This window comes from Ctenocephalides felis, unplaced genomic scaffold, assembly GCF_003426905.1.
Source record: "Ctenocephalides felis isolate EL2017-DRISC unplaced genomic scaffold, ASM342690v1 CF-g0.4_SCAFFOLD_01440, whole genome shotgun sequence".
NCBI lineage: Eukaryota > Metazoa > Arthropoda > Insecta > Siphonaptera > Pulicidae > Ctenocephalides > Ctenocephalides felis.
In genome coordinates, this window is record NW_020537594.1 from 3,381 (window position 1) to 30,056 (window position 26,676).

Sequence of the window (26,676 nt, forward strand, 5' to 3'; positions counted from 1 at the left end):
ATTTTTAATCAATTAAAAACATGTAAATGTCAAGCTAATCATGTCTTGCCTATTGAATTACATTGTTATTTTAGAAAATAATGAAGTAATTCATATGATTCAAATGCCAATAGCGATAAGTACTTCTTGTATAAACATACAATTAATTGAATAATTAAAAACAACAACAATTGCATTTACATACATTAGTATTGATTGAACGATCATCATCTTATTGTTTGTAATATAATTAATTTGAACCGAATATTAATTCGATCGAATGACAATAAAAAATTGACAATTTTAATATAGATTGGTAGTTAATTTTAAAAACTAATTATTAATACTATCTAATTGCTTCCTGTAATTTTTTTTGTATTACAGCCTATCTGTTGATACATAGAATTTGAAATAAGATATTTGTGATAATATTATTAATATATTTATGTTTCATGATTAAATATTATACTAAACTTGTTTTCATATTAAAGTTCATAAATATATATAAATGTAATAAAAAATAAAACTTTGTAGGAGCTTTGGAAAGAAAAAAACTTTGTAGTTTTTTTTTATATATTCTATTTATTTTTTATTTAACAATCCCTACAACTTTTTTTTTTAAATTTTATACTATTTTTATTATATCATATATGTATGTATTATCTTTTATCATATCATAATATTATAACCTGGCTTCTTCTTTTCAACTTTTAATTCTACTTCATCTCAAACTAACAATTCAAATTCTAATCAACTTCAATTAGTCCAATCATTTAAGCTTAAATTAGGTAAGAATCTCGGAAATCGAGATACCCAGCTTTAAGTCTGTAAATACCCTAAAATGGCACCCTAAAAGTTGTCTCAAAACCTACATATCGTACGTACACTCTACCATATGTAGGTTTTGAGACAACTTTTAAATGTCAATATACAAGTATTTACAAACTTACAGCTGATTATATTGAATTCCGAGGTGAACTTACTAAAATGACTGGACTGTGCCAGGACTCGAACTGATTAACTCTGGCGCATGAGTCAGGCACGCCACTGATTGAGCCATTCGCGATACAGTTTGGTATCTTAATCCAACTGGTTATTATAGTCTTTATAATTAATTTTGAACTTTAATTTTGTAATATAGCAGTATAACTATTTTGTAGATATAAAAAATAACATTTTCACAAAACTCCATAAACATTTGAAATGTTACATTTCAAACATTATTGTGACATTAATTATTATATTGAATATAATGTGTATTTATGTTACGTAGTTATGAAATTTATTAAAACTCTCCTTCGATAACTTAGGTTGTTGGGTTATAATTTAACCCTTGTAGCTGTGGACTGTATTAAACACTGATTTATTTGTATATTATGTATTTGTTGCAGTTCTAATTACAATCACTGATTTGTCACTAAGTAATAATGAAAGAAGATATATTTATTTATTATTTACTATACATGTTGTTTCGCGGACTTTACTTTTAGAAGGAAACAACTAGCTCAATTAAAACACTCCGCTATCCCCTCTACCCTGTTTAATGCCCTGAAGGTTGTCTTAATGGCCAATATAATAAAACGAAAATACGTTCGAACATAATACTTTAAAGTCTTTTTACAATTATTAAATTTAACTGCAATATTTTATATAAATTCTATAAAATGTTTTTTTTTCAAGGAGTGCCATAGTCTTGCGAGCGCCAAGAGACATGGGGGCAATGGATGACCACTGGAGCACCTCGTCTGCACCACGCGTTCCACGTCTCCGGATGACTAAAGTTCACATACCTTTCACATTCAGGGTACTTGATTCATCCAATTCTGAACCTTATAATGGTAAATAGAAATGCCAAATTTTTTATGTTTTCTTATTTAGTAATGATAATCTTGAACTTAAATAATAACTCAGCGTGACACTAGTTTTTTTTTTTTTTTTAATGAATTTTGCTTACAACTCTGTTTTCGAGATATACCAATGTGCTAGTTAACTTCCCGAAGGTTTTCATAAAAAAAAAACGATTCGCTAATTTTATGTTTTCTCGACGTTTCAAGACATTCTGAATCGATTGAGACCAAATTTGGAAAAAGTATATGTGTGTGTGTGCGTGTGCGTGTTTCTTCTCGAAAACGGCTGGACCGATTTCAAAAATTTAAAAGCCATTCGATGTATCTCGATGAGGACTATTGTTTGTCAATTTTGTGCGACAATCGGCCAAGCCGTTTCTTCGTAAATAGCAGAAAAATGAAAAGTTTTTCGTCCACGTTTTAGCCCGCAATTCTGAATCGATTTTGATAATTCAAAAATCTTTCGAAAGATATTGGTTGGGATTCGTCCTGATTAGTTTTTGTAGAGATCGGCCGGGCCGTTTTCTTGTAATAAGGTGTTAAAAAAATATTTTTCGTCGATTTTTATTATTATTTTTTGACGATAGATACCATAGTCTTCTAGATAATACAAAAATATTACTGCTCTACGACAACTCGTTTAGCTTTATAAATTCATCAAAGTTTGCAAAAATTAGTATGGTCTTTTGGGCATTTGTCAATATTAGAACTTTTATCGAGGTTTGCTCAAAAACGCCTGAACCGATTTCAGAAATTTAAAAACCATTTGATGTATCTCGATGAGGATTATCGTTTCTCAGTTTTGTGCGACGATCGGCCGAGCCGTTTCTTTGTAATTTGAAAAAAAGTGTTAAACCTTTCGTCTATATTTAAGCTCATACTACCGAACCGATTTTAAAAAATCAAAAACTGTTCGAAAGATATTAGTTGGGAATCATTCTGATTAGTTTTAGGTGAAAATCTACCGAACCGTTTTCTTGTAAATAACTGTTGAAAAAAAAATTAAGCCGATTTTTATGGAACTTTTTTGGGCGATATATATCATGGTCTTATAGACCTTACTGAAATATTACGGCCTAACCACAAGTAGTTTAATTTTAAAAATTCTTTTGACATTTCTTAAAATTAAAATTAGATGATTTACCTGGACCAAGCAATAAATGCTTGGTCTAATGAACATACTAAACAATTAAAGCCCTACAAAAAACTGGCTCAATTATTAAAATTATTGATTTTTGAAAATTTGCTTTAAAAAATACTCCGACCTGGTTGATGTGTTCGATTTTCAATAATGTGTTATAAATCCACTTCGAATACTTTCAACTACTTATAAATTAATTTATCTATTATGAATTAAGTCGATTATTTACACAAATCGGGAATTTCATGTAACTTGCCTCAAGGCAAAATACCAATACCAACTAGTTTTATCTCTAATTGCAACAAAAAAAATAATTACTTTATTTTGTCTTTAAAATTCTTTTCTTATGATTTTCGAGCGTGGACAAGGCCTGACTGATTTTGTCGTAAGATCCAACAATTTTCTCTCATCATGTGGAAGTATCATCCTTTATGATATCCTCCTCCTCCTCCTAAGTACTGATGTATCAGTGGATTCTGTCATACTGCTCCCTGCTAATATCTCCGAGAATTTCCAAAAACCGTTCTAAATGAGAGTGAGGGTAATGAACTCAAATCCATTACATCAAATATATCAGTTTTTAAATCTTCCTGTCATTTCTATTATCGTTGGTCTTGAAGATGTTGAGAGGTTGCTCATCATTAGCATGGATAGGGGTCGTGTAGGTGATTGTAAGTAGGCCCAATACCACTGAGATCTCGTTTTATGACCATATGCTTCTATTGCCTGAATAGAATTGATATTTACCACAGAGAAGAAACAGAAGATATTTACCAAACAGAAGTCATCTTGGTCATTCTGAGTTTTTTTTTTTACTAATTTACGGGGATACTAAGATTATGGTATTTTTTCCCCTTTTGGATAATAACGTGTCGTAAACACACTACGTCATTTTCTCACATAGCCAGAAAAAGCTATGTTTTATCTTGATTGCACATTTCAATTTTAAGCCGATTCGAAAACAGCAGATATAACTCTTGGTTATTCGTTGAACTAATTGGGATAAAGTCCTCTAAAACTGAAAAAACTGGAACTGTTACGGAAAAAGGGAAGGTATATTTAAAATCAGCGTAAAATTCCAAGAAGGTTTAAAAGAAGGTTAGAGCAAAAAAAAACAAAATTGCCATTTTTGTCACACATCTTTCTTATTAAGAATTTACTATGTTTTGTTTGATGTTTTTACCCATCGCATAAACATATGATGATGAGATGTTGTCGTAGGTAATTGTATATCTTTACGAGATTTGAAACCGGTTACTATAGGAGTTGATAATTTGCTAGTTTGCTAATTATAAAATTAATTCAACATGAACAAGTGCAATAAAAATAAAGTAGTAAATAGTTTAAAAGAAAATTGTAAGTAGATAATTCATTCCAATATTTACTATACTAAACAGAATTCTACACGAGAATAGTTTTATATTTACAGTTCATAACTCATATATCTATTTTCATTTCAAATTAAACAAGACTTGAGTTATGTAGCATTTCAAGGTGATGGCCATCGAGGTGATAGAATAGTGCTTTGAAATTCAACCTCGTAGAAAAATTAAGTGCATTTTCTTCAATGAAAGCTTGACATTGTGGATAGTATCTTTGTGTTGTCATCCAAGGGATATTTTTTATTATTGATTTCTTATTTCTTATTGTTTGCTCTTTGCATATTACATGTAAGTAAAAAGATGCCGATATAAATATAAAGTTTTAATCTTCTCATATCTTAAGATAATCGTATAATTGCATATTTATCATAAGAATCGTGTATTGTTTATTATTCTAAGTTTTCATTTTTTTGTTGCTTATTTAACTAATCAATTATTTGTAATCAATCAGCATAACTCATAATCATTTTGTATAATTTGCATTGTAATCATAATATTATAAAGGTCATCCTTTGTTAACAAGAGAAGATTTTTTTATTGTTCTATTCACAATTTATCATTCTAACAAGGTCGTTAGGCTTTGAAACTTGCAAAAGAAATTCAGCGACACGAAATTAATTGTATAGCTTTTACTGTTTAAATAAAAATACTAACTTTATTTATATATTTGTCTATAATGAATGCGGTGAGCTTTATAGATCTTTTCATACAATAATGCATGCTGTGTATTCAAGACTGATAACTAATCATACTTATATACTTATTAAATTTTATATATTATTTTTAATTGTATGCATTTATTTTATTCACTAAATATTATGTTTGGAGCCAATGGGAACCAATTAATGATAAATATTTATTAAATGAAAATTCTAATTAAGAATTACATACAAGACTTATAAGAGACCTTGTAATCATGCATTTTTTATTAGAATTGTATAAATCTTTGGAGATTTCAATTATGTGCCTAATTCCTGAAGGAGAAGTTTGTTTTCATTATAAAATCCGATTCGCTAATTTTATGTTTTCTCGACGTTTCAAGCCAATTTGAATCGAATGAGAACAGATTTTTTGCCGTAAATCGAAGTTTTCTCAAAAATGGCTGGACCGATTTCAAAAATTTAAAAGCCATTCGATGTATCTTGAGGAGGACTAGCGTCAATTTGATTGATATCAATTTTGCGCGACGATCACGCAAATTGACGAAATTCTTTGTAAATTCTGTGTATTCAAGACTGACAACTAATCAACTTATATACTTATTAAATTTTATATATTATTTTTAATTGTATATTTATTTTATTCACTAAATATTATGTTTGGAGCCATTGGGAACCAATTAATGATAAATATTTATTAAATGAAAATTCTAATTAAGAATTACATACAAGACTTATAAGACCTTGTATCAGCATTTTTTATTAGAATGGTATAGATCTTTGGAGATTTCAATTATGTGCCTAATTTTTAACTTCCTGAAGGAGAAGTTTGTTTTCATCATAAAATCGATTCGCTAATTTATGTTTTACTCGACGTTTCAAGCCATTCTGAATCGAATGAGAACAGATTGTTTGCCGTAAATCGACGTTTTCTCAAAAATGGCTGGACCGATTTCAAAAATTTAAAAGCCATTCGATGTATCTTGATGAGGATTAGCGTTTATCCAATTTTGCGCGACGATCAGCCAAGCCATTTCTTTGTAAATAGCAGGAACGTGAAAAATTTTTCGTCCACGTTTTAACCCGCAATTCTAAATAGATTTTTAAAATTTAAAAACCGTTCGAAAGATATTGGTTGGGAATCATGCTGATTAGTTTTTGGTAGAGATCGGCCGGGCCGTTTTCTTGTAATAAGTTTCAAAAAAACGACGATTTTGTGATTATTTTTTTTGACGGTAGATACTATAGTCTCTCTAGATCATACTAAAATATTACGGCCCTACAACAACTCGTTTAGCTTTAAAAATCATCAAAGTTTGCAAAAATTGGTATCGTTTTTTTGGCATTTGTCAAAATAGACCTTTGATCGACGTTTTCTCAAAAACGCCTGAACCGATTTCAGAAATTTAAAAGCCATTTGGATGTATCTCAATGAGGACTATCGTTGGTCGGTGAGTTTGTGAGAATCTTCCAAAACGTTTCTTTGTAATTTGAAAAAAAGTGTTAAACTTTTCGTCCACATTTAAGCTCAAAAACTACCGAATCGATTTTAAAAATCAAAAACTGTTCGAAAGATGTTAGTTGGGATGATACTGATTAGTTTTAGGTGAAAATCTACCGAGCTGTTTTCTTGTAATTAACTGTTGAAAAAAAAAATTTAAGCCGATTTTTATGGCACTTTTTTCGGCGATATATATCATGGTCTTATAGAACTTACTGAAATATTACGGCCTTTTACGACAAGTAGTTTAATTTTAAAAATTCATCAAAGTTTGAGAAAATGAGTAGTTTTTTTGACGTTAGCTAAAATTAAAATTCGACGATTTACTTGGTATAAGGATAGAGTACTTAGTCTTAATGAACATATACTAAACCAATAAAGTCCTACGGAAACTGGTTCAATTATAAAAATTATTGATTTTTGAAAATTTGCTTTTAAAAAATATTCCGACCGGGTTGACGTGTTCGATTTTTAATAATGTTTAATAAATCCACTTCGAATACTTTTAACTACTCATAAATTAATTTATCTATCTGTATCTATCATGGATTAAGTCGATTATTTACACAAATCGGGAAGTTCATGTAACTTGCCTCAAGGCTAAATACCAATACCAACTAGTTTATTCATTTATTTCAGAACTTCGTTGCGCAGTATCATCCCGCGTGGCGTACTCCCTGCTCGCATTTTGGGCTGTGCCCATAATTGACCTGCACCGGGCTCTGTGGAGGCCTTGGCCCGAACTCAGAGCTCTCCTTGAGACCCTTGCCTACAAAGGTAGCCCTGAAAAGGAAACGGAAGCTGAGAATCCTGCTACCGAAAAGTATTGTGATTGTGATAAAAGTTGTGACAGTGAAAAAGTATCTTGTGAAAAATGTTCTTATAGTGATGAGAAAGATGGATTAAAGTTCAGAAGGAAAGGAGATACGCCATTTAGTCATGCGCATCGCGAATGCAGGACCGGTGTCGCCCACGAGGAGAAGTCGATGACATTGAGGCCTCCATGGCCTGGAGAGCCTGGGCCACTTGGAGAACCTCCGAGGCAGGATTATCCTTTGGTAGTGTTACTCAAACGAGAGGATGATCAAACCGAAAACGATCTGCAAAGTTCCGATGAGACTGTGAGTTTAATTATATATTATCTTTTGTTTATTTTCTTTATCAAATTTATACATAACTAGGTGACTCGACAGACGTTGTACGCATGTCTACAATTTTTTAATATAATATACTAATAATTACCGTTTGCCTAAAAATAATAATTAAGTTTTTTAAATTACTCTTCACGCCAAAAAGCAAATACATTTATAATATGAGCGATGGTAAATGTACAACTGCTTTAAATAAAATGATGAATCTCAATTCCTACACTATATTGGAAATTGAAGTCTTTTAAACGGTACAACATAACCATACCTATAACATAACACTGGTACTTCATGTTGGATTAAATTATTTTTTATTATTTATGATATCCAAAATTGCATCTTAAACTTCTCCTAATCGATATCGTGAGGGTCGAATTGTATGTATTCATCTTTACTTTCCCATTTGTTGTTATAAGGTGAAATTTTTACGAATTTGAAAAATATTGTGGAAAGATTAGTAAACGATGCAAAGAAATTATATATTGAAAAAAAAACTATATAGAAAATTTAATCTGCGAATCTTGTGTTGGCGCCCCTAAGGATTGCGCTCGTATTTTTCGCATGCATCGCATTAACGGTAGGCCCAGCCCTGATTAATACTTAATTTCATATTTTAAGTGAATTAATTTGTCATATCCTGTTCATATGTGTATCATTCAATCTGCCATGCATATACTGTATCTCATATTATTTTTAATTTCTGGCACATTTCAGCTGCTTTTTGGCAATAATAATGTAAACATTTCATTTTTCTTATTCATAATCATAAATTTATTATACATATTCTAATATTGTTTAGGTTCATAAGTAAATTGAAATTGTTGGCAGATGATAGTTTTCATTTGTTTTCAATGCAAACAATGACATGTCATTTTTTGCAATTTTTTTCCATTTATTTCTACAATATTGCATATACATCTCAGTACTTTATAATCACATACATCCTAGAAAATTTCCTTAACAAACTACAGAAAGATTTATCAAAATCCGAATAATGGTTTAGGATTAGTATACAGTGATTGCTTGTAATTTAATATGAACTTTAAATAATAGCAATAAAGCACAAATTGATTCTACTATTGATCTTAGTTAGAAAACGTTTGTATGTGAAAAAGAAAAGAGCAGGTTTTAGGGTTTTCCCGGCAATTATTCGATTCATTTTTATATATAAGAATACATTAGACATAAGTCTATACGGACATAATATAAATATAATATAAATAATATATGGAACTATTATCTCAATTTAAAATGAAGATTTAGCGTATAACTAGGCTTAAAATAGATTAGGATTTTTTTAGAAAAATATATCGTAACTTTTTTATCGTTTCGAGCTGCTAATCACGATCGATTAACTACAATTGATCAGCTTTCGATAAAAAAAATGATGGATTTGGATAAAATTTTATTTTAGGTCATGACTATTATTTATACTTGTTTAATTGTGATTATGGCACAATTTATTATTTAATAGTGTCCCCAGTGCTGGATTTACAGTAGAGGCAATCGGGGCTACTGCCCAGGGCGGCAAATTTTTGGGGGCGGCGAAATTTGGATAGCAAGAAAAAAATTCTATACAATATAATCAAATTTTTTTACCAACATTTTTATATTTCAAGAAATATAATTAACAAAACATAATACGATTGCAATGCAAAATTTGGGTTGAAATAACCGATTATTAAAATTTATTATTTTGCCTTGCCTCCCTCTCCGAACGTAAATTATCAAATTTGTTAATAAGTTATTAAATTTGGCAATTTGGCTAATATAAAGATCCGTAAACAAGCTGAAAGTTTAAGAAAAATATTTACTTCAGTTCTCGAGCCCTCTTAAAATGACGAATTTGTGCACTTCCAAGCTTATAGCGTCGAAAAAAAATTTAACTAGTGACTCATGGCATTGTGCCTTAAGACAAATTATTGAAACATCCCGTACTAAAAATTACATTTTATAAAAAGCTTTTCAACTTTTTGCAAAGCAATCGCGCTGCGTAGCTGTTTCAGAGAAGAAATATCGAAACTCAATTTATATTTTTTTATAATATTTTTCGTAATTGCCTTTGCCAAAAACTAATCAGCACGTCTCCCCATCAATACAAATCTAATATTTTTTAATTATTTAAGTCGATTTCGGGAACACGGATCAACCGATTTAAATGATTCAATTCCCATTTATAAGTAGATGTGCTGATTAGTTATTGGCCAAGGCAGGTCCACCTGTTTTGAAGATACGGGCCAAAATGCCAAAAATGATAATTCAGTTTTTGAGAAAAGAAGCGTCCAATATCATTCAAAAAAATTTACAGAATAAATAACTGCTTAAATTTGTGTGAGGCAGGTTTATCGATAATCCAATAAAAAAAATTGTAAAAGAAACATTTGGTGGACAAAAGTGATCACAGAACATATGCACATCAAATTATCAGATATTTTAAAAATATGTTAATAAGTATAAATTTTGTTTACTTTTATATGCGTTCTGTAACATTGTTTATCCGTTAGACTGCAACGCGGCGCTTACGCGCTTCTTTATTTTGTCTCTACGCAGCTAAAGCAGCGCGATTGCTTTAAAAAAGTGTGAAAATTTCAGGGATGGGGCGGCTTTTTTGTCAGTGCCCCGGGGCGCCAAATTTCTAAATCCGGCCCTGAGTGTCCCTGTACTTGTAGAATATTTTACACTTCCTTACAAGTCTTATCTCATAAATGTTTAAAAAAATCTAGAAAAGGCTTGTATATTACCAGGTATAAGGCCGTATCTTTTTTGGAACAGCAATTTAAATTTGGCGTTATTTTTTTACTAATGGGTATTAGAATTCAACCCAATTTGTAAAGTTTGTTGTTCTATTTCATTTTTGATGTATTTATATAAGAAGGCACTCAAGTAGTACCTCTAAAGCCATCTTGAAAACATTAATAATATATATTTTCAAGGAAAAATCTGTGTCACTTGACATTCAAGTAAAACTTCGTATCAGATTGCATGAAACTGCGGATTTAAACTCAGAACCTTGTGGTGGCAAGGCCGAGAGAGTATCTTTTGTTGTATGATTCATTTATATAAATAACTTCAAAGAATCATCCATTCTACAATACATACAATATATATGATGGTCGATAATGCGTGCAATAACTTCATATTAATATGTCGCGACGTCGAACTTATTGTCCTTGATAATCCATATATTGTTTCCAGAGATTACATTTCATCATCGATATATTTTTCTCAAATTAACGGGAATTTTGAATAATTCAAATCTGATCATTACCATAGAATTGATATATTATAAATATTTTGAGTAATTGTTATTACATCCGCCACTAATTGTTCAAATGCTATTTAAGGAGCTCACATTTATTTAGAATATATTGTTAGCAATGGAATGAATTTCCATTTAAAAAAATACAATTAGAATGATGGCTCATTTAAAAAAAAATACAATAATATATTACTGAAATTGTTTTCTCTTATAATGAAGAAAAACTTTTTGTTTCTTAATTATTCTGATACGTATATATTTTTTCATTACTTCGCATGCAAAATCCATATATTGTTTAGAAATAGATTATCTTTCTTCCTATCTAGCTCTTGAATTAAAAGCTCCTGTTGAAATGTTGAATATTTTATTTGTTATATTTATGTTTCGATAATATTCTATTTATTTAGTATTTATGATATACATATGTGAAGAATCAGATAATCGTTTTTATGATATCGACAATATCGTTAAAACACACCTTAAAGTGTTAGTCAAACCAATTTTGCTTTAAATTTGACTTTATGGCAATATAATCAATAGTGCAATATAAGTTCTTTAGATCCAACAATGCCCGATAGCTTCAATTTTTTTCAAAAATTTCGTTTTTCCAAAAATGTGCCATTATGGTAAATAAAGTCGCTCGAGGCCTATTAAAAAGTTTTCGGGGTGGTTCGGAATCATTCGAAAGAACTCGCTATTGTTTGGTAATCGTGGTCTCCATGGTAAATACCGTTGTGGTTAGGTTCATGAACGAAGTATGTTCTACGAAATACGTAGCCCATGCGTTCTACGAAGGTTTGGGCCGTTTTTTAAGTTAGTCTATTGAATACGGCACAGTACATGTACATATATCAGTAGATTTAACCACCTAACAGTGCACTGACCATGTTTTTTAGAAGTGAAGCCTTAGTAATCGAAAGGGGAAGAAACTTAAACACGTAACACTACTATCAATTAACTCTCAATTATAAACTAAAAATCATCAAACAGCTAGAAATCATCAAATTTTTGTTTTTTGTAAAAATTAACTGGTGGTGCATGGCATTGTGTCTTAAGGCAAATTCCTGAAACTGAAACTCGTAGCAAAAACTAAAATTAAAAAAAATACTTTGAAATTTTTTTCAAAACTTTCAAATCATTAGATTTTTGAGGATTTTGAAATTTTTTAATTAAATTGACTTTTTTGAAAAAATGATTTTTTATATTTTGATTTTTTTTAAATTATGGACTTTTTTTATAGTAATCACGCTGCACAGCTGTTTCAGAGTCGAGATACCGAAGCGCGTAAGCGCCGCGTCGTAGTCTAACGTGTAACATTGGTACGGAACCCATAGAAATGTACACAAAATTTGTACTTATTATTAAAATCTCTATGAAATATCGGGTAATTTGATGTGCATATATGTCTAGTGATCATTTTTGACTGCCAGATGGCATTATTTTTTACCTTTTTTTTGTTTCTCTGAAAACGCTAGACCTGCCTGCTCAAAAAAAATTGTTTATACAAGTAAATTTTTTTTTGAATATTTCAAATCGAATCTCTCAAAAACTGAAAAACCATTTTTTGCACTTTTTGCCTCGTATCTTTGATATGGCTAGACCTAATACTTTTGCCAAAAACTAATCAGAACATGATCAGCACGTCTCCTTATCAATAGGAATCGAATGTTTTTTTAATAATTCAAATCGGTTGATTCGTGTTCTCGAAATCGTCGGCGAAAAATTGTAGCCGCTCATACATTCACACGCACATACATCCATTTTTTCTAAGACTTAAAATCTCAATAAATTAATTATTCAATCTCAAACAATTAATTATTTCAATTGGCAGGAAATTAAATAATGCAGGGTTTTACAACTTAAAAATTAATATTATATTATAAAAATTAATTATTTTACATTATTTTGCACTAATATGAAACGATCTAATGTTGATTTCCACTTCAATTATTGCTTAAGATAAAATATGTCTTTCATAATTGTGTTTTGAAACTGTTGAACATTTTATTAAATAAATTTGTTAATTTATCTTTTTTCATGTTCATGTTTGCAATGGACTATATGAAAGATTCCAAATCAATAATTGCTCAATTGCTGAGTATTAATCCTGCCTGATGTCCACTTACAATTAGTTGGTATTGCAGTATGTAAAGGTCGTATCTCTGTATATTTCGAAATTTATCTATAAAAGTTTCGTTAAGCCATTGATTTCATAATCGATGACTATTTATATTTCCTCACGTTGTCAGACAGAAATGCTTAATTGATATTGTTTAATATCATGTCGAATGCTCACACGGACGGCCTTGCGTTCCGCAGTCAAAAGACGTGAGAAGAAATAAAATGCACGGGATTATAATATGTGTTACACGTGGAATCTGCAATTGCACTTTTATAGACAGAGCGCTAATAAATATTTGCGGATTTTATTTTAGTTTATTTAAATAGACAATCTTATCACATAGTTTTTATAAGCCTATGTGATGATGTTATTTTTGACGTTTAGAGGTCTTCTCTATTGAGGAGATCCCTGCTAGAATAAATCTATAGCTGTCTGTATAGGATTCATACTTGTCCTTTTTCTTATATTGCCCTTTGGCCATATGTTATTGTGTCTTCTGGTTTGGTTCATTTTGTTGATGATTTGCACTTTTACTGTCCTAATTTCTATATTTGATGTGCTTGCTCACGCCCTTAATTTCATAGTTCCATATTGGTACTAGTACGGTTTTGTATATTAATGTTTTATCTGAGTATGGCATTTTCGATTTTCCTCTAATCAGCCTGTACGATTCCTTAAATTAAATTTTTTCATTGTTTTTTTGTTCTTTTGTTTGATATGGAGATTTCATATGAGGGTACGATCTAGATAGAATACTAGATAATTAATGATGGTACTTGAGGGAATTTCGATGTCTCTTTCGAGTTTGAGCTCTCTCATTGTAAACGTGATGTTTTGATTTGTTTTCATTTATATTTATTTTCTATTCTTTGAGGCATTATTCAATTGCTAATATATGTTCTAAATAAAATATATGATCATTGTACCAGCCGCGAATGTACCTGTTTTTAAATTGATATTTTTGTATATAAAAGTTTGGACCTAGCACGCTACCCTGTGGTACCCCTGACTTTATTGTGTAAAAATCTGATACTGCATTTCTTATTCGTATTCCAGTCCTGAAGTATCTACCTGTCAAGAATGATTTCAATTGACTTTTCCAATTTTAATGAGTTTTTTCATGGCTTAGTGGTTAGAGCTTTGGCTTTCCTACCAAAAGGTATCAGGTTCAATATTCGCCCCGGACAGATAGTTGTCAGCGATTTTCACCTGAAAATAGCAGTAGTGCTATTTAAATATAGATAGCAATTTCTTTCAAGGAAAAATAACCCAATAAAAAGTCATCATTATTGAAGTTTGTCTAATAAAAAAATAACCAGAAAAGAAAGACCAACCGTTGGGTTGCCACATGTAAAGCTACGTTAATAAGATGATTAAGATATTATACTACATTTATTGAACGATAAAAGTGTCACTTTAAATGAATTATAGTTCATTAGCTCTCTGTCTGCAACCTTCATATATCGTCGGCGCATCTTTTGTTCTCACTATTGTTTATTCATATATATTGCATTCATTTTGAATTTTAATTGTCTGGCATATAGAACGCGCACTACTCATTTTATTTCTCGTTTTGTATGAGAAAATGGGATTCATTATCCAATTGAACTTGGAATTGTCGATAGAACTCAAACAACAATAACAATATGATAATGGATTTAAATTCAAACTTATCTATTTTTATGTGTTTGTTTTTCAAATTCGTATAATTTCATACGATACGAATAATTTGAAACCTTCATTAAAGCATTTGCAACAGTACGTAGCAACCCCTTTTCTAAATATATATTGATACAATAATCTTCTATATATGGCATGTGCATGGCATCGTGTCCTAATGCAAATTTCTTGAACTTCACGCACCGTGATTAAAAATTCGAGTAATAAAAATAATCAATAACTGTTTTAAATAATTTCAAATAGATTATCTTCTATATATATAAAAATAAGTCGGGTTTTCCAGCCTGACTAAATAACTCCAGAACGCACGAACCGATTTCGACAATTTTGCATTCGTTGGAAAGGTCTCGGGCTCCGCAAGGTTTATAGGTAAGAAAATTAGTGGTGCATGGCATCGTACCCCAAAGCAAATTGCTGGAACTTTATGCACCGTAATTAAAAATTTGAGTAATGAAAATAATAAACAATTGTTTAATATAACTCCAGAACGCACAAACCGATTTCGACAATTTTACATTCGTTGGAAAGGTCTCGGGCTCTGCAAGGTTCATAACTAAGAAAATTAGTTGTGCATGGCATCCTGCCTTAATGCAAGCTGCTGGAAGTTCACGCACCGTAATTAGAAATTCGAGTAATCACATTAGTGAGAATTATTAGAATTATGCTTGGTTAAGTCAACGAGCAATTCTGGCCGCAAAGAATAATGATGTACAAGCACTGAATTTTACCATTCAATCAAAATTTGCTGGCGATTTGGTGACATACCAATGATTCTGACTGGTCTTCCGTTTGACTTCAAACGATTGCAATTTCCAGTTCGCCTTGCGTTCGCAATAACATGTCGCAAGGCTCATCGCTTAGTGTTTGCGGGATAAATTTCAAATAGATTATTTAGAAAATCATTCTTTTTCACATGGGCAGTTATACGTTGCCTGTTCGCGACTTGGAAAACCATCCGCTTTGTTTGTGTTAACGTCAGACCAAAAAACAAAAAATGTGGTTTACCAAAGAGCACTCCAATGAAACGGATAATTTGCGGATTCACTTTCATTTACTTAGAGAAGTTCAACTAAAAAACACTTCATTTTTGTAATCGAAATAAATTCATTACTGTTGTGTGATAAAATCAAATTTTTCCTTTTCAAATATAAAACAAACAAAAAATTTCTTCATCTTTCTCACGAAACCATCTTTTGGCGAAACGGAGTTTGTCGGGTTTGCTAGTGTAGCTATAAAATTAATTTCTTCTTTTTGTAGTATTCAGAATGCAATACAATTTATGTTATATAAAGGTGATGATCATTTTTACTAACGGCAACATTTTATTTATTTACATTCTATACTATTTTTTATATCATATTTAATCTTATATATCATACATCTATATTTAATTATTTTTCTTCAATTTTGACTTCGTCGTTCTCTCTCTTCAATTCTTGCTTCTTGATAAATTTCTAATTCTATTTAACTCCTATCTTCTTATCATTTTATTTCTTCATTCTTCTTTTAATAAAAATTAAATAAACTTTTCAATACACTTTTCGAGTATGACTTGAAATAAAAAGATATTAGAACGATCTTTAATTTAATAATTAAAAAATATAAATATTTTTATTGCACAGCCTCCAATAATGTCTTTTTATTTGAATTTGTGAAGTATTTCTTGAACGAGACCTGGTTGTTTTCTTTTTACCTTCTGTTTTTTTTTCTTCTTTTGGGTCTTTTGGCTGTTATAATATATCAAATATATTCATTTTAATTATTATTTTGATTTGATTATATATGTAACTACATTCGCAAGTAAGTATAAATATTAATAGGTTATATTAATTTTAGATTAGGATATTTTTAAATTTGAAAATATAATTATAATATAAGTTATGAATTATAATATTTTAACCGTAGTTATAACAATATTCGTTAAGATATATAAGGATATTGATGTTTTTATGCGAAAGTCAGATGAAACCTAACAAAGCATGTATTTTATTATTTTATATTCAAAATGTGGTTTTCAGGTCGCTTTGGTGAATGTTGTTCATCTGCGAGATCCAGTCTGCCCTTTACCTACATCTATGTTAGGACAATATTTAAAACAAAGCAGTGGTCAATTATCGACGCTAAAGGTAATTAAACAATTTTCAACAAAAATGTGGTAAGTTAACTATATTTTATTACATATTATTCTTATGTAAAATATTATTTATGTTGTTTGTTTTGTATATATTTTAATGATATTTATGTAAATTGGTAACATTAGTCCTGCCGTTCTGTATAAATATTCACATGATTACAACATAAATATTAAAAAAATTCTGTATTAATTTTTATATTTTGTAGTAAACTGAAAAAGAGTCAAAGTGCGACCAGAAAAGTTTAGATAAAATGTTTAACTGTTTATTTCGAAAATAAATATGTCACTTTCATTAAAAACAACTGTCAATTAATACCTTTGAAACATACTTTTAATATCTGAAATTATTCATTTGTTTAACACATTTTATTTCATCCTTTGCGTTTTCTGAAAATGGATTGGAACTCCTTGAGTATAAAATCTATCGCTGTAATATGCTTCGCCAAAATCGTAAAAAAAAAATCAAGATTTAATTACGAAAACTTCTACTTAAAATTGTCGGCTAAATAGTGGACGCAAGTCAACGTTCTATGCTAATTACAAGGAAACGGCTCAGCCGATCGTCGCCCAAAAACTAATCGATATAGTTCTTATCGAAATACATCGAATGGCTTTTAAACTTTTGAAATCAATCCAACCGCTTTTTGAGAAAATTTCGACAAAACGGCAAAAATCACATACACATACATATGCACATAATTTTTCAAAATGACGAGAAAAAATAAAAGTACCAAATTGGATTTTATCGTGATCACATAAACTTCTCCTTCGGAAAGTTAATAAATAGTAACTCTTCAATCTACATACGAGTAAAGAGCAATGTACCTGTATCAATAACATGCTTATCAATAACTAGTTGGTATTGGTATTTAGCCTTGAGGCAAGTTACATGAACTTCCCGATATGTGTAAATAATCGACTTAATTAATAAAAAATAAATTAATTTATGAGTGATTAAAGTATGAAAACGAGCGAACACGTTAAATCGGAATATTTTCTAAGAGCAAATTTTCAAAAAAACAACTATTTTTATAATTAAACCAGTTTCCGTAGGACTTTAATGGTTCAGTATGTTCATTAAGACCAAGTACTCAATCGTTATATCAAGTAAATCGTCTAATTTTAATTTGAACAAACGTCAAAAAAACTACTCATTTTCTCAAATTTTGTTGAATTTTTAAAATTAAGCTACATATCGTAAGGCCGTTATATTTCAGTAAATTCTATAAGACCATGATATAAATCGCCAAAAAAGTGCCATAAAAATCGGCTTAAATTTTTTTCAACAGTTAATTACAAAAAAACCGCTCGGTAGATTTTCACCTAAAACTAATCAGTATCATTCTCAGCTAATATCTTTCGAACAGTTTTTGATTTTTTTAAATCGATTCGGTAGTATGAGCTTAAATGTGTAGAAACGTTTAACACTTTTTTCTAAATGACAAAGAAACGGCTTAGCAGATTGTCGCACAAAACTGACAAATGATGGTCCTGATCGAGATACATCAAATGGCTTTTAAATTTTTGAAATAGGTACAGTGGTTTTCAACTCACAATCCTAAATCGATTTTAAAAAGTAAAAACTGTTCGAAAGATATTAGTTGGGAATAATACTGATTAGTCTTAGGTGAAGATCTATCGAGCCATTTTCTTGTAATTAACTGTTGCAAAAAACTTTTTTGCCGATTTTTATGAAACTTTTTTGGCGATAGATATCATAGTCTTAGCAACCATAAAAAAATACTACCATTATTATTTAAAAAAATCATGAAAATTTGAAAAAAATGTAGCAGCATTTTTCTAGACGTTTGTTAAAATTAGAGATTTTACTTGGTATGGCGATATAGTACCTGGTCTTAATAAACTTAATAAACCATTATAATCATACGGAAACTAGTATAATTATAAAAATGTATTGAACATTTGCTTTTAGAAAACACTCGGACTTGTATTAAGGTGCGTCCACATCTAACGAACGAACACGAACGAACATGTCGAACAAGAAAATACAAAGAAGAACGAACAGGAACACGAACGAACGCGAAAAATTCCAAACGAACTTGAACAAGCGCTTAAAAGCAGTGAGCGCTTGAATTTTCGTTGTTCGTACATGTTCCGTAAAACGTCAGTTTTATTATTGATATGGATGTAAGCTTTAATCATACGGCATTTTCACTGGTTTTTGTGTGATTTTTGTTCGTGTATATTTTGTAAATATACTGTAAATAAATTATTCAATTAATTTCACTCAGTTTTTGTATTTAATATTTATATTTTGAGTCATTTTCTTTCCTCAGCATTCATATTCGGAGCAAGCTGAACATTCCAGGCTTGAGCTAACTATACTCAATTTTCATACTCTCATCCTCAACATATATGTTGAATGTCTATGTATGATAACAATTTAATATTTACTTGTAAAGACTGCAATCATACTCTTCTTTTATCTATGACTGCAATTTCTTCTTTACTGCAGCTTCTGACATCCAAACGTTTTGCCTACACTTTCCCAGCATCGTTTTTTTTCTAATAATTTTTAAAAAGGGTCTTTAGTCTCCCATATTATAGGAAACTTTTTCTATTTCATTTATGATGATAAAATTACGTCATTTGACCATTCCATAATTATTCAAAATTTTCAAACTGTACACAATAATAAAAGTAAATATTATTAAATTATTAACATTATTATCAAATTATTAAAAAATTATTATTAAATTATTAAAATTATTAAAACAAAAATGTTCGTTTGCGTTCGTTGTGACGTCCACACTGCACATACGAGTTCAAACATGAACGAACAATTCCCTTTGATGTACCGACAAGTTGCGGAACATTGCTCGCCATGTTTGTTTATGTTCGTTCGTGATCGTCGTGGCGTCCACACTATGCTGTTGCCGTTCGTTCTGGTACGTTCTTTTATGTTCGTTCGTGTTCGTTCGTTAGGTGTGGACGCACCTTTAGACACGTGTTTGATTTTCAATACTGTGTAATAAATCCACTCGGAATACTTATAAATCATTCGTAAATTAATATATTTATTATTGATTAAGTTGATTGTTTACACATATCGAGAAGTTCATGTGACTTGCCTTAAGGCAAAATACCACTCACAGCTAGTAACTTTATTTAGCGCCTATAACTGACTTTCATTGTTCGGCAGGAATTATTATGTTAATTATAAATTTCCCATTTTTACCTTAATACGATCATTTCTATATTTAATTATGTGAATCCTTATGATTGTCTTTTATCATTGCAGCAATTGTACCTGGCCACACCAGGTGATACCAACAGCGCAAACGACATGACCCAGGCGCAGTTTTCGGCCAGTGACCGTGATTCGACCTATTCTAGTCTGATAGGGCAACCCGACCAGCTCTGCGTCGTGTGTCAATGTTTTCCGCTGTCGAGGGCTCTGCTTCCTTGCAGGCACACGTGTATATGTGCAATTTGTTTTAGTGAGTTATGTGATTAGGATAAAGAGATCGTTTGCTTCATTCATCACATTTTCATAATTAGTTCAATTAGTAGCATGATAAAATTTAGTCTTCATCACAATACGTGAATCATCAGTGATCGATAAATTAAGTTATGTGACTAGGATAATATAATCGTTTGCTTCGTTCATCACATTTTGATAATTAGTTCAATTAGTAGCATGATAAAATTTAGCCTTCATCATATTCATTGAAAACTTATTGGTTTTTCACAATACGCGAATCATCAGTGATCGATAAATTAATATATATATATATATATATATATATTCAATTTTACTAATAATCATTTTTGACATATATTATAAATTGTGCAGTATTAGTGATAAAAGTGATGAAAGAAATAATCTATATATTGTGATAATCATAAATATTCAAAGGTAAGTTCATTTTTAACTAATTGTAAGTAGCATATCATCTTAGGGCAATTTGCATGAAACTTCCGTTCCGTATACAAAATCAACTTAATCAGTAAAAAATTAGATTAAGCTATTTACATAAATAATTCAACTGTTGTTTGAAAAATAATTTTTTTGCTTTTGCTAACAAATAATCAGGACGACTTGCAATTGATGACAATCTACTGTACCGGCTGTAAACTTGATTTCATTGTGTATGTTATGCAATTTGTTTGATAAAAATTTGTGGTCATTGAAGGACATACATTTATAATATTAATTTATTTTGGATCATTTTTTAAAGAATGATGAGGTTCGAAACAATTTCCAAAATGCATAGCTGGTTGATTTTGACATGTTTTACAATAAAATGTTGTTCGCCGCCTTCTTCCAAGTGCTTTTCTGTCAGAACAGACAATACAATCCCTTTTTCTTTTTCTCGCATTTAGAATATGCCACTGATTAGTCAGTAAATTTATTTATTTTTGTGATGCCATAATGGTTTATTTTTTCTATTATATTGTCTAATAATTTATTTGTAGAATATAAAGTAAAATAATCTATTGGATGTCCTATATTGCTTGATATTTGTAGTCGGGATGTTTGTTGATGTGTGCCAAACTCGATTATTGAAGGAGAATCGGCACGTTCGCTAATGTCTTTCTGCTCTTCATTTAATTTGTCGAACGTCATTTTCTTTTTGTTAGTTGGATAATATCATCATCACATTCATCACTATCTTCGGTGCGAATAGTAATGTCGTAAAATTTGTCTGTATGAATGTCTATTTGAAACTCATCTATACTACATCTTAATTCACTAAATTTACCAGTCGTTTTGTCATATTTAAAAGCGCTCGGTCGTTTTATATATTAAAAAAGGACTATATACCAAAGAAAAAGGCTAAAAATACTACTAGTGCAGTAAACGGAGAGGAAAAAAGGGTATAACCTCTGAATTTTTTTACTGTGCTCCGAATTGAATGAAATTTTGGAATTAGGTTCATCTTACCCTCAAGTTCAAAAGTGAAAACAATTCGGGTTGCGCCATCACCCCCGGGGGTTATGACACCCCCTTCTCATTTGTATAATTACATTTTTTCAAAATAACGTCGGAAATCGTTAGAAGAACTAATTATAAGAAAAAAATTCAGACCTAAAACGCTCCGTTTACTGCACTATACTAAAATAACTTAAAATTATTTTCAAAATAGAACACTGTTTATGTAATTTATTCAACTTTTCGATGCAAACTGAGTCATTGTTTATAAAATAGCCTGTGCCTCACAGAGTATGTTTGTCCACTGAGGTGGACAGCCGTCCCCAAAGAGTTAAACATAATTATAATATATGAAATCATTGATGTAAGTTTGAAAAACAATGCTTTTCCAAAATTTACTCTCATTCGACTCAGAATGACTAGAAACTTCTCCTTTGGGAAGTTGATAAGTATTAAATTTTGCAGTAATGCTGATTGACATTACGAGCAGAATGTAAACAATAATTTGATTTATTGCTTGATAATATGTAAATATGGTAATTCATTTAATAGAAGAAATGTCTTTCCCATCACTTTTCTATGCTGGTATAATAATTGGCTTCATAATTTGATAATCGAACTCATTTGTTATTATTTTGCTAATTTGATGGTTCAACCTTTCTTTGCCTTTGGAAAAACCCTTAGCATTGAAATTGCGAGTTGTACTATATACTATTGTAGTGAATAACTACATTAATAATGATACACATATTTTTTTAATTGTTGTTTTTAACAGCGATCAGAACTTGAGGTTTCTATGAGCTGTTGTTATGACTATTTGATTAACTACTAATACCTAATAACAACGTCAATATTTTTTGGGTGGCAACCCAAACAAGTTGCATCTCTTTGTGATCAATTTTTATTATTACAATATTTGTAATAAATATGAATTATTATTAATGCAGCAATGCCGGATCAGGGCTATTGTCACGGCTATTGTCAGGGCTATGTATATTTCCAAGTGAAAACCGTTGTCACTACTGCTTCACAACAGGCTGCTCAAAGATCGAACGCGAGACCCCTGATCCAGGTCGAGTCGTTCTAGTCATTTACCGATCCCTTTATTTTTTAAGTGCGTTTGTTTCGCATAATTTTTTTACTATTGATATCATTGTTAATCATATAGAACATATATATGCTAATTAAAGTTAATTTGTTTCAGTAAATATGTGCATTCAAATGACAACTAAATGTAAGATTAATTCATATCATATGTGTATGTACGAGATGTATACTTTATGTACATATGGTACTTATGGTACATACCATGTTACCATGGTATATGTAAAGATAAATTGTCAGTTTACCCATTTTAAAGTAAATGTAATGTAAATTTATGTATCTTAAATCAAATTTTGCTGATTTCTGTTCAAAATAAATACTTGTGTCGATGCGAATAAACAAGTTTCGATATCCATGACCTATTGAACGTAAGATGTTATATGACTTACCTAGTACACAATAATACGAAACAAAACCTGATTTTTTATGATAAACACGAAAATGGCGGTAATAACTTGCGTTCATAACACTTGAAAAGTATATAAATTTTTATTTTTATAAAGAATTCAAGAATCATTTCTGCTTTTTATCCAAAACTATTTTCTGTATATGTAAGACAATTCTACCATTTGAATTAATTTAAAATTGTATTGCTTTTGGGTGTGATATAACTGGTTTTACACGTTTTGTTTACAAACAATTAAATTTTATGTGATGTATGGTTCAATGTATTCTAGTTATATAATTTTTTATTTGGTTTCAAAAATATTCTTTTGATCTTAGCTGGAGCGAATAGTTGATAACAATAGAAATAATATCGTTAATATTGATATATCTGTGGTAGTCCATTAAAAATTGCGCAATCTCTTTGAAGATTGGCTTTAGTTTATTGCAAATGGTTATTAACTACAATTGAAACCATAGATAAGAGAGTAAAACATTGATTGCAGCATTGAGAAATATATTACTAAAAATAGTTATTGAAATCAATTAATTATTTCGATTTATTATCAAAATTAGGGTGTGAACTGGTTTACAAATTATGAAAATTTTCTGCACTTAATCGATTTTATATCTTGATTCATTATTATTTTAGCATCCATTTATTCATAGTTTTTAAATTATTTGCCTCCATATTTAGCCATATAACTCATAGGGTATGTAAATAACTCTGATTGTTAGATAATATGAATGAATTAAAAAAAAAATTGCCTGCATAATCATTATTGCAAATAATGATTATGCAGGCAAATGGTATTGTCTAAAGGTTTTTTTAGGTAATGTTCACTAAATTATTAGCACACATATTCTATTTTTCCTAAATACAGAACAAGCACATAGTAGTACTTAATCAGGATATATAATGTTGCATTTGAACGTTAGGTATTTGGTTGTAGTATTTGGATTCTTGTTACTTTAGAAATATTATGTTAGAAATTTTAAGCATATTTATCCAAGAAGATGTAATATTTTGAAATCTTACATCTTCATCACTTGAGGTATAATTTGTGTCTTATATATGGCACCGTTAGTTAATCTGTGATCTTTTTTAAAATTGTTGGTTTCTTCAAAGCAAGCTTATAGTTTGGCGATGACAAATTATTATAAATATAAACACGAAATAATTATCAACGATAGAAGTTAAAATCATGAATTACAAAATAATCCAAATTTTTACTTTCAATTAGTTGTTAAAGCTGCTTTGACATACACCTAGTATATAGGGCGATTATTAGTTCTTGCAAATGCAGAAACTTGAGTCCTGTTATGAAGGAGACTGTAATAAAATGCTTAAAAAAATTAAAAATATTTATATCGTAGCAGTTCAACACAAATATATTATAAACTCATAATTCAACCTTCGAAGTTACTAAATTTCTTACGTCTTTACGTCATAAGGGAACTCTTTATGGTTTGTTTTGATGTAGGTTTTGTATTAACAATATATCAAGTTGACAATTAAGTGTGGATTTTTGTTAGAAAATCAGACATTTTTTATGGAGCTGAATAATTTTGTTCTGTATATGTATGTATAATTTTATTATGTATTGACTATTTCCATCATTGATCTTGTCATACTTCATATAGCATCATTAACCCATTTTCATAAAACTTTCAGTTTTTATTAGCTAAAAACTGAATCAGGTATAATTTGGCACCAACATAATCATCATATTATTTACCATCCAAGCAGCTTCGTAAATATAGAAACGAAAAGTAATCAGAAAGTACAAAACTTTATGGTGGACGTAGCAAAACATTCAAACGAAGATCCAATAATTTTTGCTAGGTGGCCAAATATATGCGATTTCAAAATTGCAATAAAAAACGTTTTGATTTGACAATTCAGTCCGATTTTCTTCAACTGCAATTCGTTAGTTCTTTAATGTATACATAAAAATTGATCGTTCAGTTGAATCGTTTCACCATTAAAGTAAACAACTCGTTTGTAATCTACTTCAACTGGGCGACCGGGGAGTTTTTCATCTTTGAGAAAAAAATCCCTATTACGAAATCATTGGCAAATCTGTTTCGACACTGACATTGAATGATTGATTTGATTTTTTAAGGATTTGTCGCCATAAACACCACACAATTTTTTATGAGCTTGAAATTTAATTTCACCTTTGCCGAAATAAAAAGTAAAATATGATAAAAATTTGGAATGGTAAATGAAAACTACGCAATCGATCAGAAAACTCTTTTTACTGATTGACAGCTGATTGCATACTATCCAATAACAAAAGGCATTTTACATTCAAACTAAATCAGCAAAACTAAATCTGCAATTAAAACCATCCAAGAGTGAAAGCCGCGCTTACTTAGTTGCCAACCTAATAATATCAAAATTCAAGAAAATAAAAGTACATATTCAGTTCAGATAGTTCAGAGATAAAGTACAATTATCCTGAAAATTTAAATTTACATCTCATTACCGTTGTTAGAGTTTGGTATCCTTCATCGTCATTCAACGTCATCTGTTGCCTAAAAATCGTATAGTGTGTTCACCAACCTTTCTTTGTATGGCAACAAAGTTTGTCTCATGGTCAATATTAATTTGTTTTCTTTCCTAGGTAAATTAGATAGATGCCCGATGTGCAGGGCACCGATATCATCGTTCTTCACGATTCGAGCCGAGGATTACATCCCGCAGTCGGCGATTCCCGCCCACCACACGACGAGGAGCGGCAAAGGCGGCGCGGCCATGTGGCTGGACGCGCTCAACGACAGGCTCACCGACTTCCTCGGATTTCGATAGCGACCGTAGTATTAGGTTAGTTTTAATTAAGATGTTTATTGATAGAGCGAATGTATATGAAGTGTATGAGTTATTGAAATAAAGAATTATTTTATTATAATCTGTAATTTATGATCAATTTTCATTCGGCTTGCCAGGGATATTTTATTTGAAATTCGTTGTAACAGCTTTGTCAACTAATGTTTAGCATACATATTTCAATGGATGTGTACGGCGGTGGTTTCGAGGCTTTTTGATCTCAAGACAGTTCGCATATATACGTATGTGTATGCATGTGTTTTGTATACCGAAAGACATGCACTTACGCAACTCAGACTAAGTTTTTTGTCTGGGTATGTTGGACTCGATAAATAATGCGAACTAAAACCTCCTCTTATCTTTTGCATCTTGTCCCCACGGAAACCGCCGTTAGGCTTTACTTCATGGGAGGGAGACTTCAGAATTCTATAGTTCCCACTCTTAATTATACTTCTGTCCTAATTGCTCCCATTCGCTTGATTTCTTTTCGAAAAATTGCATGTCTATTACAACATTCGTACCGAAAGTGTATATTTATATATTTTCGGTGAAACCTGTTTTTGTGCGATGCTTTTTTATGCGATTTTGTTTTTGTGCGATTTTATT

General features: G+C 30.4%; 1 protein-coding gene across 1 annotated transcript; it reads left to right on the forward strand.

Annotated features, from left to right (window-relative positions):
- The first annotated feature begins 1,667 nt into the window (after nucleotides 1-1,667).
- Nucleotides 1,668-26,095, forward strand: LOC113369690. The gene is made up of 5 exons (XM_026610266.1): nucleotides 1,668-1,817; nucleotides 7,149-7,630; nucleotides 16,737-16,844; nucleotides 20,115-20,313; nucleotides 25,868-26,095. The coding sequence occupies exons 1-5, from the start codon at nucleotides 1,691-1,693 to the stop codon at nucleotides 26,050-26,052; spliced, it is 1,101 nt and encodes a 366-aa protein (XP_026466051.1). The 5' UTR covers nucleotides 1,668-1,690; the 3' UTR covers nucleotides 26,053-26,095.
- Nucleotides 26,096-26,676: the final 581 nt, after the last annotated feature.